This window comes from Tricharina praecox (genome assembly GCF_024521635.1).
Source record: "Tricharina praecox strain CBS 144465 chromosome Unknown BZA05scaffold_9, whole genome shotgun sequence".
Taxonomy (NCBI): domain Eukaryota; kingdom Fungi; phylum Ascomycota; class Pezizomycetes; order Pezizales; family Pyronemataceae; genus Tricharina; species Tricharina praecox.
Window position 1 is genome coordinate 246,708 of NW_026250411.1, and position 14,654 is coordinate 261,361.

The following is a 14,654-nucleotide window of genomic DNA, read 5'->3' on the forward strand; positions in this document are numbered from 1 at the left end:
CTCTCGTTTTGGATGGATTTTGGCTGCATGCCCCCCGCATGAGACCAAAACTTTTTGAACACCGTGTGCCAGTCGGGCTGCGGGTTAAGAAGGAAGCAGCTAAAGGTCTTTAAAACGGTACTGTTTGCTCTTACGTACATATCCGCTTGTGTTTAGTGAGCTAAACAGGGTCTCGCGTAGTGAGGTTTTGATAGGATAGATGCAAACATTACAGATCGAGTGCTGTTCTATGAGCTCTATTCACTGTATGGAACTTCTCATGTGTCTTACTCTTAACATGTATGCTTCTTATGAAGTTGCACACTTCAAACCTAGATAAAGGGTTTGCCTGACGGCTCGCTCCTAACCATTCTATGCACATTATGCATATGCATCTTTCATCGATTGACCAGGAAGCATAACCTACACACAAACAAGCCTTGGGATACACATCTGATACATGTAACTGAAGTTACGTTCTCCGATGTTGTGGAGAATACGATTCTCGCCAATCTCAGACATTAATATGACGCTTCGATTGATACTATATGAAGACACCATACCGAGGAAACTTGGATGCCGTTTAACTTTGGGTTTCTATATTATCAAGGTAGAAACGGTGATGAGCAAAACACAACCAAATATACAAAAGACACCCAAACTCCATGCCCAAATTTTGATGCTCATAGTGTATAAATAGAGCATTACATCAAATCCCTCTTTCTCGCAGTTCTAAGAAACATGCAGGTTAGCACCATTACAACGTATCACCCGTAACCATCATAGAAAAAAAACATACCTGGTGTAGTTTGCCAGTCGCCACTCGTAGTCCGCATCCTTGTTGTCTACTGTACCGAGGCGAATTTCGAAGAGCTGTAAATTATTAGTACCCGATCGGGCTGTTATGGGACTGGTGGGCATTTACCTTCATCTCCATCCGTGGACCGACCTCGGCGAGTTCCACACTCTTGTATCCGGTCCTGACGTACACGTGGTGTCTCACGCTGATGTAGTCGCCGTCCGTTAACGCGAAAGTGATCACTCTGCTTCCCTCGTTCATCTTGGCAGCCTCCCTCGGTGGAAACAGATGCTTCAGCATGGTAACCACCCTCTTTCCCAGTGGCGTAGTGAATCCCTCGAAGATCAGATGAGGGTAACTCTCACTGACAGTTCCTTTTGCGCTATCTGGGATGTCGTGGCGGAGAACAACGTTGTGGAGGGAGAACATGGCTGTCGGACCGTGAGGAAAGTGCGAAATCGTGATCGACGTCGGCGTACCTCTGTGCTCGTGCAGCAGAACAAGGTCCGATGTTGATGTAGAGTGACAGGACTGGCACAGCGTGGGAAGGACTGTGTTTCCACGGTTCAGGCGTATAGAGTTCGGTAGGAGAAGACGGATTTCTTTGGCGAACTGCATTAGACGGGACGACGGGTCGCGAGACGTCGTGATGATGATTTTAGGGTCCACGATTCCCGACAGCGCATCGTACTCGTCGTCTACAAAGGCCTCGTCGCCTTCCAGCTGCGATTCGTCGTACTTGAAGTCTTTTCGAAGCTGCGCATCATCGGCAATGTCTTTTTGCAATGGCTAGAAAGTTTGGCACTCAGTGATCAGAGCCTGTCCGTATATCAAGGAGCGGAATTGCGCAACATGGGCATACCTTTCCACTGGCAAGCGCTGCCTTCAATTTCGCTCGCTTTTCTGCAACCTGCGCATTCTGAAGCTCGAGCTGCTTGCGGTAGAGGAAGTCGCGCCTACATAATTAGCACCGTCGACGTTCAGTGCGGGGAGCGCCACATGTTGATACCTTTCGCGTGCATTCCGGCGAATCTATAAGCAGTTGCAGTTAGCATGGCAACCATAATCCGCATCTTCAACTCGATTCGACGTACCATTATTGCTGTGTGTGGTGGGGAGAAGTGTTAGTGAATGAGAGGCTCAAGTATTCTGTTTTTTTCTGCTGGGAAATTCCGTATCGATAGATCGTCCGGGTAAACTAATCGCAAGGATGGTGGGGAAAGGGTCTTTAGCAAAGCAGAGCAAGCATCAAGCGAAGAGCAACATTTCAACCTTCACCGAACTCAACTCTACTACCCCACCGCGTTTCACGTTCACGATTTACAGCCTGTGAATTTAATACATATTCCACAGAATTTTCTAAAAGTATCCCAATCCCGGAACTCTGTCCTCTCCCTTCTCTTGCAACACAATTTCCCTCCCGCCCCACCGCCCCACCTGTGGTTTTGAGGTTGGTTGGACACCTCCGGACCTACGAACTCCACTCCTCCATTCCTCACAACACATCTGCGACACATAGCGTACCTACTCTTTGGGACCATGGACGGCTCCTTTACCCATCTCGGTACTTCCTTCTACATTGCCACCGTGGTAGGTACCTGTATTCTAATTTGGCGGCAGGTAACCACTTCGACGACAGTGCCTCCACTGTCGAGACATCGTCAGTCTACGATCTCAAAGCAAGGCGCCACGATGACGACGAAGACACGATAGACGATACCCTCAGCTTAGTTAGTGTACCTGTCGGTGGCTCCGCGCTCGGCGACCGCAACTACGGCGAAGAGGATGGCTTGATCCCGGTTGACGACACTGAGCTTCCCGCTCATGCTTGTGCATACTGTGGAATCCACTCGCCGTCTTGCGTGGTCAAGTGCTTGATCTGCAACAAATGGTTCTGCAGCGCTCGTGGCAACACCTCTTCCTCCCATATCATCAATCATCTTGTGCGCGCTCGCCACAAGGTAGGCGTGACCTGACACCCCCGCCGACCTATCGTCTAGATGCTGATTCAACTATAGGAAGTTTGCCTTCACCATCAGTCCGCTCTCGGAGAGACCACCCTGGAATGCTACAACTGTGGAACCAAGAATGTTTTCATCCTGGGTTTTATTCCGGCAAAGTCCGACACTGTCGTCGTCCTGCTCTGCCGTCAGCCCTGCGCAGCCGCGCCGTCCAACAAAGATATGAATTGGGATACACACAGGTGGCAACCGTTGATCGAGGATCGCTCTTTTCTACCGTGGCTCGTTTCGACCCCGTCGGACGCCGAACAGCTTAGGGCTCGTCATCTATCTCCTCAAATGATAGGAAAATTGGAGGAGTTATGGAAGGATAACTCGAACGCTACCATTGCCGATCTGGAGAAGGGCGCTGGTGTGGACGACGAACCAGCACATGTCATGCTGCGCTACGACGACGCGTACCAGTACCAGAATATCTTCGGACCGCTTGTGAAAATCGAAGCGGACTACGATCGCAAGTTGAAAGAGGCTCAGAGCCAGGACAACCTCGTTGTGCGTTGGGATATTGGGTTGAACAACAAGCACTTGGCTTCCTTTGTTCTCCCCAAGCTTGAGCTCGGCGATGTCAAGCTTGCGGTTGGCGACGAGATGCGTCTGCGTTATGTCGGAGAGCTCAGAGGACACTGGGAAGGCGTCGGCTACGTTATGAAGATTCCCAACAACCAGAGCGACGAAGTTACTATCGAGCTCAGGAGGAACGCCAGCGATAAACAAGTCCCCACCGACTGCACCCAGGCTTTCTGCGCAGATTACGTCTGGAAGGCCACCAGTTTCGACAGGATGCAATTGGCCATGAAGAGCTTCGCTGTCGATGAGATGAGTGTTAGTGGATACATCTACCATCGCTTGTTGGGTCATGAGGTAGCTGCTGCACCTCTGAAGACTGCGATTCCAAGGCGCTTCTCGGTTCCCGGTCTGCCGGAGTTGAACGTCAGTCAAGTCAATGCAGTCAAGAGCGTTCTGCAGAAGCCGCTGTCGCTTATCCAAGGACCCCCTGGAACCGGTAAAACGGTCACCTCTGCAACCATCGTGTTCCATCTTGCTAGGTCCAGTGGTTCTCAGGTGCTTGTATGTGCGCCCTCCAACGTCGCCGTCGATCAGTTGACGGAAAAGATCCACAGAACCGGCCTCAAGGTTGTACGTTTGACAGCCAAGTCCCGTGAAGATGTCGAATCACAGGTATCGTTCTTGTCGCTGCACGAGCAAGTCCGCCTGAACGACACGAACGTAGAGCTTGTCAAGCTTGGACAACTGAAGAACGAACTTGGTGAACTTTCGTCTCAAGACGAGAAGAAGTTCAAACACCTCACCCGTAACGCCGAGCGCGAGATCTTGCACAATGCCGACGTCATCTGCTGTACTTGTGTGGGAGCTGGAGACCCGAGGCTGTCGAAGCTGAAGTTCCGGACCGTCCTTATTGACGAGAGCACACAAGCAGCGGAGCCGGAATGCATGATCCCCTTGGTGCTTGGTTGCAAGCAAGTTGTCTTAGTTGGCGATCACCAACAGCTCGGACCCGTCATCATGAACAAGAAAGCCGCCCGTGCCGGTCTTCACCAATCGCTCTTCGAACGTTTGGTCATTCTCGGTTGCCAGCCAATCCGTTTGAATGTCCAGTATCGTATGCATCCTTGTTTGTCGGAATTCCCGAGCAACATGTTCTACGAAGGCAGTCTTCAGAATGGTGTGACTACGCAGGAACGTCTCAGGAGAAACGTTGATTTCCCCTGGCCTGTCGCCGATGCGCCTATGATGTTCTGGAGTAATGTTGGCAACGAAGAGATCAGCGCCAGCGGTACTTCTTATCTCAACAGGACCGAGGCATCCGCATGCGAGAAGATTATTACGCGTTTCTTCAAGGCCGGTGTCCAGCCTTCTCAAATCGGTATCATCACTCCGTATGAGGGACAACGTTCGTACATTGTGTCGTCCATGCAAACCAATGGCTCCCTCCGCAAGGAACTCTACAAAGAGATTGAGGTTGCTTCGGTCGATGCATTCCAGGGACGTGAGAAGGATTACATCGTTCTGTCCTGTGTCCGATCCAATGACCATCAGGGAATTGGTTTCTTGAACGATCCCCGCCGTCTTAACGTTGCCCTCACTCGTGCCAAGTTCGGGTTGGTCGTCCTGGGTAATCCGAAGGTGCTCAGCAAACATCCTCTGTGGCATTATCTTCTCATGCACTTCAAGGAGAAGAATTGCTTGGTTGAGGGTGCTCTAAGTAACCTGCAGGTCTCTATGGTCCAGTTTTCTCGGCCTCGCCAGACTTACCGTGGACCCCAGCGTTACCAGATGGCCTACCAGACCCCAGCAAACGGAACCATCACTGGATCCAGACTTCCCGGTGGCATTGGCCCAGCCACGAACCCGGCCAATCTGCCGACTACGAAGGCAAGCAACAGGCCAGCCACCGAGTACAATGATTCCGGTTCGGTCATCGGCTATATCCCCGACGACGTGTCCTCCATCCACTCGGCCGCCGTCACCTCTGCGTTTCCCCCCATGTTCCGTGGCTTCAATATGGACAGCTGGCCCACTCTCCCCGGTCGCACCGGCACCGACAATGGCGGTGTCATGCTCCCATCCTCCGCCGCGTCTGTCTCCACCGACTTGACTACCGGCTCCATTACACAGACTGATCTGGGCAAGCACACAAGTCTCTCCCAGAGCGACCGCCTGAAGCGTTACGTCGAGAGCGGTCGCGACCTGACCGGCGGGTACAAGACCGGCGCCGAAGGCAGCGTTTTCGGCGGCTCGTCAGTCATGGGTGGCGTTGGCCTCGGCCGTCGCGACCTCGACGACGATGTCCGTAGCGTCTCGACAGCCTTCGCCAGTCAAGTCGGCATTACAGGCTACGATTGAGTTCGCCACTCACCAAGGGAAATGCATTGATGGCCCACATCTTGTATTGGCTACTGGATATCGTGTATATCTTAGCCACATGGGCATACCTATTTATGCAACAAAAAATTGGAGGCGAGGGAAGAGGGCATGTGTGAGAGAGGGGGGAGACGACGAATCTCCGGATACGATACGATACGACGGCAACGCTGGGAAAACCGAACGATCCCAACCCTTTGGCTAAGTCGCTTGCCTAACACCTACTATCTACACCATCATCTATATACTGTTCGCGTCACGATGCAGCCGATGCATACACACTCGGGAGAAGGATTTTTTCTGACGGGGGGCATTTAGGAAGCTGTTAGTGTCTGTGGGGAGTTGGAAGTGCAGGATTGGTAGATGGGGTTACATCTTAGTCGTAGTTAGCTAGTTGGGTATGGGAAAAAGGGTTCTTGCTGTGTGCTTTGTTTTTTATTTCGTATTTTCTAGGATGGCAATGATGTGGTCCAGGAACTGGCTACGGATATATGCATGCGGATGGTGGAATAATTCAAATGCTGTATCGTGCCTCATCGCGATCATAGGTGGTGGTTCGCCGCCACGGGCCATTTGCCAGAACCTCCAATTCCAATTCACGTTCCACATCGTCTCCTTCGTGATTCCACTTCCACAATATCTTGCCAGGAAAAACCAGTGTATCCCACTGACTTGACCGTCTTGGAAGTCCCTATCTTGCCCTGTTGAGAGTAGAATGAATGAAGCCACTACGACCATATGAAGTACAAACCCAGGTGCTCCCATGGCTGCAGCGAAGGCGGAGGCGGACGGGACGAGTGGGAAGATGAGGGGGATACATACAATGGCCAAACGAGGAGTGTTGGATCACTGATGTTAACCGTGCTCCGGAACGGAGCCTGGAAGAAGAGGAAGCTTGGAAGAAGCATGAGCTTGGAAGAAGCACGGCCCCGAACAGACCGAATAACTACAATAACTACAACAACTACAACAACTACAACTGAGCTGGCTATTCATCTTCGTCGGCGTGCTGGCTACTTACTACTATTCCTGGGCAGTAGCTATGGGCTCTCGCACACCGCCACACGCCTCGCCTCAACAACTGCCCCCCACCCTGAAAGCCCTCTCCACCGCCGCCACGTCTCAATCACCAATTCTCACCTCCCCTCCTCCCACCCCCCCCCCCCCCCCCCCGCCGCCGCCTCGCCTTGTGCGCGGTTTCACATCCACCCCCACTGCAGCCACCACGACCCTCCAGGGGACAAGGCTGTTCTAGAACTCGCTTCCCTCTCTCACCGGTATCCTCGCAAAGGTGTTGAGTGTTGAGAGCTTTGTATGTACGCCTTATACGCCTCGCTGCTCGCCCCGCAACAGCACAGCCTCGCGGGCATCCGGCAGTCCAGCAGCCCGACAGTTCGACAGCCCGACAGCCCGGAAGCCCGGCTGTCCAATGCTGCGCAGGTGTGCGGAGAGATAACTACCGGTCTACAGCAGGTCCGCCACCAAACTCAGGTGAAGCCCAAGGCTCTGGCGAGGACTCGGGATCGGGCTCAGGATCGGAATCAGGCTCAGAGGGGAGGGATGGAGGGATGGAGGGATGGAGGGAGGGGGATCGCCTCTGTGTTCGTTTCGCTTGTTGCACCCACCATCTAGCCCTCCCTCGCCCGGTCACTGGTGGCATCGTGTTGCTGCTGTAGGTACGAGGTAGGCAGACCGACGAGATCGCTTCGGAGCCTTCGGAGGATGCAGTTACTCGGCCTCGCCCCTCCTGGACAGCCCCCGGCCTGCCGGCTCTGTGGTGAGATGCGCTGTGCCGAGTCCGGCCCCGCCTCCTAGTCTCCTGGTCTCCTGCGTCGACACCATAGCCATCTATGATCTACCTACCCACCTAGCCATGTTGAGGAGACACACGGCGCAGTGCTCATCGACATGTAGCTCGATCGACAGTGCCGTAGGTATGCCTTATCTCAATAAAGTGATACTGCATTGTACTGTACTCGTCTCCCCCCCAAACTGGCTCCGTCTCGAGTCTCGAGTTGAGACTGCGGGTGCCGATATGGAGGTAAGGCTGGACTGGCCAGTCAAACTGCCCTATTAGTAGCGAGAACACTGAGGTAGATAGTAGGAGTGTGGTTTTGAATTCCGTTTCACACGTATCTAGGTTTTTCTTATCAGCTATTCTAACTTCTCAGTGCCCACCAAGACATCTGCCCAGTGCTCAATGCCCAGTGCTCAGTGCTCATATGCAGGTTATGTTGATCGGATTTTTATTCCTGCCTATTCCTATTCCTACCTATTCCTACTCCTTCCATTCCTTCCCTTCCCCTTTCACCCCACAAACACAAACACAAATAGCATACTCTACCCTCCTGGCATGATGCAACATCACGCCCATAACCGCACTCCCCTCCCTCCCCCCCTTTCCCGCCCCTCAGATCCCACCCCTCATATCCTGTGATATCCACCCCCATCAAATCCATCAAATCCATAATATCATAAACCCCATCAATCAGAGCCGCCGTTAAAAAAATAACCGGCAAATAAATGCTGTCTAAGGCTCACCCCAGCCCCATTAAAAACAAAGACCCACCCACCGGGAAACCCCCCATCCGATCAAACTTTTGCTCATGTGAGCATAAAAAATCAAGGAAAAACGAAGAACGAAAAGAAAATGCGAAGTAAAAGGAGAAATGGGAAAAATAAAAGGCTATAAAAACCCCCCGGGACAAGAAACAGACAGAAACAGACACAAAAAACAGACCCCATAAAAAAAGCCAACACACGCACGCCTGCACACATTAACTCCAGAATGCAAGTGATGATAAAAAATCAAGCAAGAAAAGGGACCCGGAAAAAATCGCGCCGTATAAAATAAAACAACCCCAAGGCTCCAGAAGCAAGAAGCAAGAAGTAAGAAGCAAGCAAGGAAGGAAGGGTATCCAAACAAAAAAAGGGATGTAATAGTAGTAGGAATCCAGCTGTACAAGAAGAAAGAAAAGCAAGTAAAAACTGACACGTATATTCCATAAAATGTCGTCGGTCGTAGCGTAGCATAGAGTGGTGTCGTATCCGTGTGCATATGTCCATAGTAATCATGATTAAGTGTTGGTGTTTGGCGCGTCCGCCATCATCACGCCCTCGTCAGTCTGCTCAGACTCAATGTCCTTCCCTGGGCGGGTGCAAAGCTGGACAATGCGTCTCCAAACGCATCATCACCGCGCGGGCCATCGAGGGGGTTCCCCCTCTCCTCGGTAGGCGTCCGCCAGGACTCGTGCTGGCCATAGTAGTTAGGGGCCTCGTCGTCGTCGTCCTCCTCCTCATCCTCGTCGCAATCCGAGCTGGCGTCGTGGCTGTCAAAGCTGGTGAACATGTTCATGCTCTGTCTGCTCTGCCTCACAGCGCTCCTGGAAGACGGCGGCGTGATGTCGGGAGTCGGCACCTCGCTGCTGGTCTTCCGATGCAGATGCGAGCTGAAGCGAGAATCCAGCATCGTTGGGCTACGGCTTGTGGACTCCGAGATGAGTTGGCGGTGGAGGACGGCGGCCATCTGCTCCTGCAGGGTTGCAACCTGCTGCTCCAAGCGTTTCCGTGCCTTTTGCTCCCGCTTGACCATTGCCACGACCCCGTTGTACTCCGTCGTGCTAACCGAGTGCGGAGACTCGCTGATGCTTCGCATGCTGGCACGGCGGGGTGCACGGATCGTGGATAGCGTGTTACGTTTGTTCTCGCCGTCGGGCATGAAGCCTTCCAGTGCCGAGAGCGTACGGTCGCGAGCACCGAGCGAACCCCTGTGGCTCATATGTTCGTAGCGGTGGATCGACTCATCCGGAGCTACAGCAGTGTCCGAGTCCGGTCTTGAGAACGAATGCGAAGGCGAGGAGTGAAGCACACTCCCGTCGAATGGCATCGACCCCGTACGGGGCGGCCAGTTCGCATCGGCGATGATGGTGCGGAGATCCGACACCTGCGATTCCAGCTCGTTGACCCGAACCTCGAGAGCTGCAGCCTCAGTGATCCTCATGTTTCCGTACCCGTTCGATATACCCCCGAAGCTCAAGGGCCTGATACGGTCCGGATCCTGGCTGCCCTGGCGAATTCTCGGCGTGATCCCGAGGCTGATGCCAACACTATCGTTTGCCGGAGTCGGTTTCCGTTCTGCAGCCCCCTCACCTTGTTTCCGCAGCCCATCGCTCCAGTGCCTCTGCAGGCTCGCAGGCCGGGGGAAGAGGCCACCGGCCGTCGGGCTGGATGCTCCGCCTCCCACGAAAGCGGCACTCTCACGGGTGAAGATGCTGTCGTCGCCTGGTTCGTCGGCAGCCAAGTTCTCGCCCGGCAGCGTTGACTGGCTGCTTCTGGGTCGCGAGTGAACCCCATTCAAGTTATCGCCAGGAACATCTTTGCTAGGGACGATGCTGATGCTTGCAAGCGTGGCTCGCCTCGGTTGGTCTTCGCGTCTGGGCTTGGTGAGGATGGCACGGCTGCTGCTTCGTGCCGGAAGCATGAACTTAAAGCCATGAGACTTGGTAGTGCTGCCCCTTCGTCCGGCAGGTTGGGGGACAAGACGACCCGGTTCAAAGTCGGGTTCATGAAGCGAGTCCTGAAGCGAGCGAACGAGCAACCGTCAACATTCCATGATCCGGAAAACAAGAGGGAAGCGACGACAGTGACGCCTAGAAGTTTGCACCCACAGCATTATTAAACGTGTTCCAACCTTCAGCCGTCTCGTCGACGGGCTCGACATAGGCCTTGCGTAGGTTCTGATTGCTCTTGCGTCGCAGCAGACTCAAAGCCATCCGCAGCTTGGCAGCCGTCTTCTTACCCCCAGCCGAGGATGAACTCTGCTTGTCGGTGTTGGACTTTGGGCGTTCGAGCTCGCTCAGGCCCGACCGCGAGCCCGGCGCAACGATGAGAGCACCTGCATTCATATCTCTGAATTCCGATGTAGTTCCGTTCGGTGTTGGGGACCTCAATGTGTCTCTACGCGGTCTCCCGAACCCCTCAAAGGTGTTGGTCGAGTGGTGGTGGTGATGGAGGTGGTGTTGGTGGTATTGCGAGCTACGGTACGACTGACTGTCAAGGACGGACTCGGCACCGGATCTGGCGGGTGATGTTGGCAGTAGAGCAATCTGATTGTTTTCGTGGGATTGTTTGTCGTACTCTTCTTCAGCTATCAGGGGAACCGAGTAGTTGTAGACGGAAGCTTGGGTTGCTACAGCTGCTACCGCTGATGGTGAAGGGCCGATTAAGTCGCGACGAGGCGGAGTAGCCCTGCTCGTGTATTTGAAGAAGTTGAAAGTAGTTCTGAACGACAAGAAGCCACGATGCTGCTGCCCCGCAGGTGTTGCTGTGGTTGCTGCTGCTGCTGCTGCTGCTGCTGTCGGTGTAGGGGCAGCTGGACGTGGATGTGGTGCTGTAGTTGTCGGCATGATTCCCAGCCGCTGGTTGGAGGCGCCTCGTTCTTGGCTTAACTCTGGGGGGTGTGAGGGGGGGGGGGGGGGGGGCGGTCTCCCGCTTTGACCGTTCTAAATGAGAAAATAAATCCCTAAAAGCGAGAACACAAAAAAAGAGAGAGAAAGAGAGATAGATAGAGTAACAGGAACAGATGAAAGAGGGATAGATTGAAGTGAGTGATAGAGAGTGATAGAGAGTGAGTGCGAGAAAAAGCGGCGTGTAGAGTATACGGGAAAGAAGAAGAAAAAAATATCCAAGTATGTAGCCACTAGAGGTAGCAGCAGCGTCGTAGGAGAAGAAGAGATAACTATCTCGCGGAAAGAAATTCCAGTCGGGAAAAGAGAACTAAAGGCCACAAAGTCCCGTTCCCCCCGCGCGCCGCGCCGCCTCCTGCTGCTGATTTTCTGCTTTTCGTTTCGTCTTCCCTATCAGCCAGCCAGCCAGCAACTGCTGCGCGGTGCTCGACCGGGCCTCCTCTTCTGATCTCCTCAGAGCGTATTCGAAGATCTCCCGCAGACACACACACACCCACTCACACACAACAGCAGCAACAACAGCAACGGCGCTTCGTTGCCTTCGAAACAGAGGCCTTTCGGGGCCCTCGTCCGCTGCGAGTGTGTCGTTGTCTTTGTCTTCGATTGGACGGGTTGTTGGTTGTTGCATGCGGCATGCAGGTCGTGGCTGGACGGGTTTTGCTGATGGCAATCCTGGACCAAGCACTCTATATGTGTAGATGTATGGATGTGTGTATAGGTAAGACGCGGCGGCGGGGCGGTACCGTCGAACAGACACACACACCGTCTGTAGTCGACTAGTTACCACACACACACAATCTCTCTGTCTCTCTCAATCCTCCACGCAAACAACGACAAACGGCCGGCAAGGAGAGACAGTGGAGTGGTGGAGAAAGCGAGTATGAACAGGTGGGGCCGCCGAATGCAAGAAGAAGGGCAGGAAAGAGAAGCCGGATGCAAAGAAGAAAAGAAGGAGACAGAGAAGAAAGAAGACAGGGAAGAGATGGCAAGCCCTTTGATCCTTCCCGGAATATGATAGTATGAATTGTCCGAAGTCGATTGGTCGATGTCGGGCTGGCTAAAGGAAGGCCTGGCCGCCGCGGAGGATGGTCTGGATGGTCTGGATGGTTTGGATTGAGGGGTGGAAAGCCGCACGAGGTTTTCCGAGTGAGACCGGACGGAGGAGGAAGGAAGTGGTGCTGGAATGCTGCCTTGTTCCACCACCATGAAGTATGAAGTATGTACCTACCTACTCCGTATGTAGTGGTAGATATGTAACCCAACGAAGGGCAGTTTACGGATCGGAATGCCTGGAAGAAAGAAGGCATACAGAGATCCGTTGTGGTCGGATGCGACTCTAGGGAGAATACCGGGAGTCTGGGGGCTTCAACGGGCTAGAGATGTCGATGGATACAGAGCTTTGGCTGGATGAAGCATGAGAGGGCTTGTATGGAGAGTACATTGGGTATGTACATAAGTTATGTACCTACTCCATGCTTCACTCGGTCAGCGCCCAGATAGGTACATACACAGGTACCTCATAGGCTCATACCCATGGAGAAGATAACCAAGTACTTCCAGGCAGACGAAGTCCGTGCTATACATACCGACCTATATACCCACTTACATACACACATATATCCTCACGATTTTCCATCCATCCATCCACAAGCGAGAAACCGAACGGCAACCTCCTCTCCCGCAGGCCGCAGGCCGCAAAACCGCACGGCCTGCGGCCACAGTACCGCACCGGCACGCTAGTTCGTCTCGCTATTTGCAGGCGGAAAGAAGTCCATGACTCCATGATCCATAGGTAATACATATAGTACCTACGGTAGTAGGTACGGTACTCCAGACTCCATGCCTCACGTCACACATCCAAAACCCGCCGTTTTTTGCAGGGCATTGCTTCAAAGATACACAGGACATATGCCTGTGCGGATGCGTGGAGTGGAGTGGAGTGGAGTGGGGTGGGGCGTGTAGGCGTTCGATATAGAGTAGATAGGCGCGGGGGGGACCCACGGGCATGAAGAAAAGATCGGAGACCGAGCGAATGCGCGGCATCTCGATCGTTTTCTAAATTCCAACTCACTTTACGACATTGGTTTTGACACAGATCGGTATCATTGGGGGTTTCCTACTAGTAGCCATTCACGATTCGGCCGCTCGCTCGCTCTGGACGGAAGCAGTCCGCCGGCAGAAAGGTAGGCAGGCAGGTAGGCAGGCACGCGGGCAAAAAGACGGGCGGGCAGGCAGAAGGGCAAAAGGGCAGAGAGACAGACATATGGATAGGCAGAGATGTTGCTAACTGAGGAAGTATTTACTTTATGATAGTAGATCTAATAGAGTGGAGTGGAGTGGAGTGGAGTGTCGAGTTTGTATGTCTGTACGGTATGTATCAGTTGTGTGTATGATGTGTGTGTCTGTGTCGGGGCGGAGTGGGGGCGGGCGGGATCAATTAGGGGTTTACTTGCAGGCAGCTTTGCTCTCTCGATCCCATCCATCCACAGACCATGCCTGTCTCACATGTCTCCTACCGTCCTAACCACTATATGTACTAGCATTACCCCCCCGCCTCTTCCCACGCGGGTTTTGGAGCTTGACAACACACACATACTCTACACACATACAGCTCCGATGGATGGTTTTATTGGCGTTGCATGGCACGTACATATCCATACATATCCATACAGATCATACAGCACCACACAGCACCCACCACACAGCACCCACCACTCAGGAGGGAGGGAGGCAGAACTCAATTTGTGCGGATACGCCGTATGTACTCCCCCCCGAGCTCTAGAGTGAGTGAGTGCCTAGCGCTTTCAGGATGTTCTCCTACGACACGAATCGCTGAGAGGGAGATGGGGAGGCAGAAGCAGAGGGAGAGGGGGAGGGAAGGGGCGAGGGGGAAGGCGAGGGGCACGTCGCGACTCGCGCGAGGCAAACAGTCCGGGAACTCGCCGATTGAGGCATCAAGATCCACGAGACCGTGGATGCTCCGGCTACATCGTCGGGACGCGGAAAAAAGCAGGGGCGGCTGCTGTTTGTGGTTCGAAGAAAGGAGAGGCGCCTCGTCGACATGAGGGCATATGGATGGTATGTACATGAGTACTTACCCACCGTATGCTGACAGTCATCGATGCAGCCCATGTAGGTATGTAGAGTACCAGTATGCACTGCGAGTATGTATTTATGATATGTATGGAAAGTGCGTTTCCTTCGTGATCTGGACGGGCGGGCTGGCTGGCCGCGCACGAACGGTGGGACGGTGAGACGGTGAGACGGTAGGCAAACACGATGTCTCCGCCACCAGCACCACCGCCGCCATCATCATCATCAGCATCATCATCATCGTCCAGACCCCGAGCCCGTGCATAACGTGCCTCCACATACGTGAAGCATGCGTGCGGATCTCGATGAGGCCTAAAGACTCCACCCACCTCCACCTCCACGTCACTCCTCCGCGAGGAAACGGCGTGCAAACTTCAAAGTTTATACATGCAGCGGCGGACGTGCGACGTGCGA

The 14,654-nt window shown here is 53.5% G+C and overlaps 2 protein-coding genes across 2 annotated transcripts; both read right to left on the bottom strand.

The window, feature by feature from the left end:
- Positions 1-690: 690 nt before the first annotated feature.
- On the bottom strand, positions 691-1,912 carry BZA05DRAFT_394582 (anticodon-binding protein). Its single transcript, XM_051483343.1, has 5 exons — positions 1,873-1,912; positions 1,788-1,810; positions 1,641-1,734; positions 905-1,567; positions 691-852 (listed from the first exon to the last, which is right to left on the bottom strand). The coding sequence occupies exons 1-5, from the start codon at positions 1,873-1,875 to the stop codon at positions 760-762; spliced, it is 876 nt and encodes a 291-aa protein (XP_051340296.1). The 5' UTR covers positions 1,876-1,912; the 3' UTR covers positions 691-759.
- A 6,655-nt stretch (positions 1,913-8,567) lies between these two features.
- On the bottom strand, positions 8,568-11,151 carry BZA05DRAFT_268999 (uncharacterized protein). Its single transcript, XM_051480213.1, has 2 exons — positions 10,350-11,151; positions 8,568-10,258 (listed from the first exon to the last, which is right to left on the bottom strand). The coding sequence occupies exons 1-2, from the start codon at positions 11,085-11,087 to the stop codon at positions 8,792-8,794; spliced, it is 2,205 nt and encodes a 734-aa protein (XP_051340297.1). The 5' UTR covers positions 11,088-11,151; the 3' UTR covers positions 8,568-8,791.
- Positions 11,152-14,654: the final 3,503 nt, after the last annotated feature.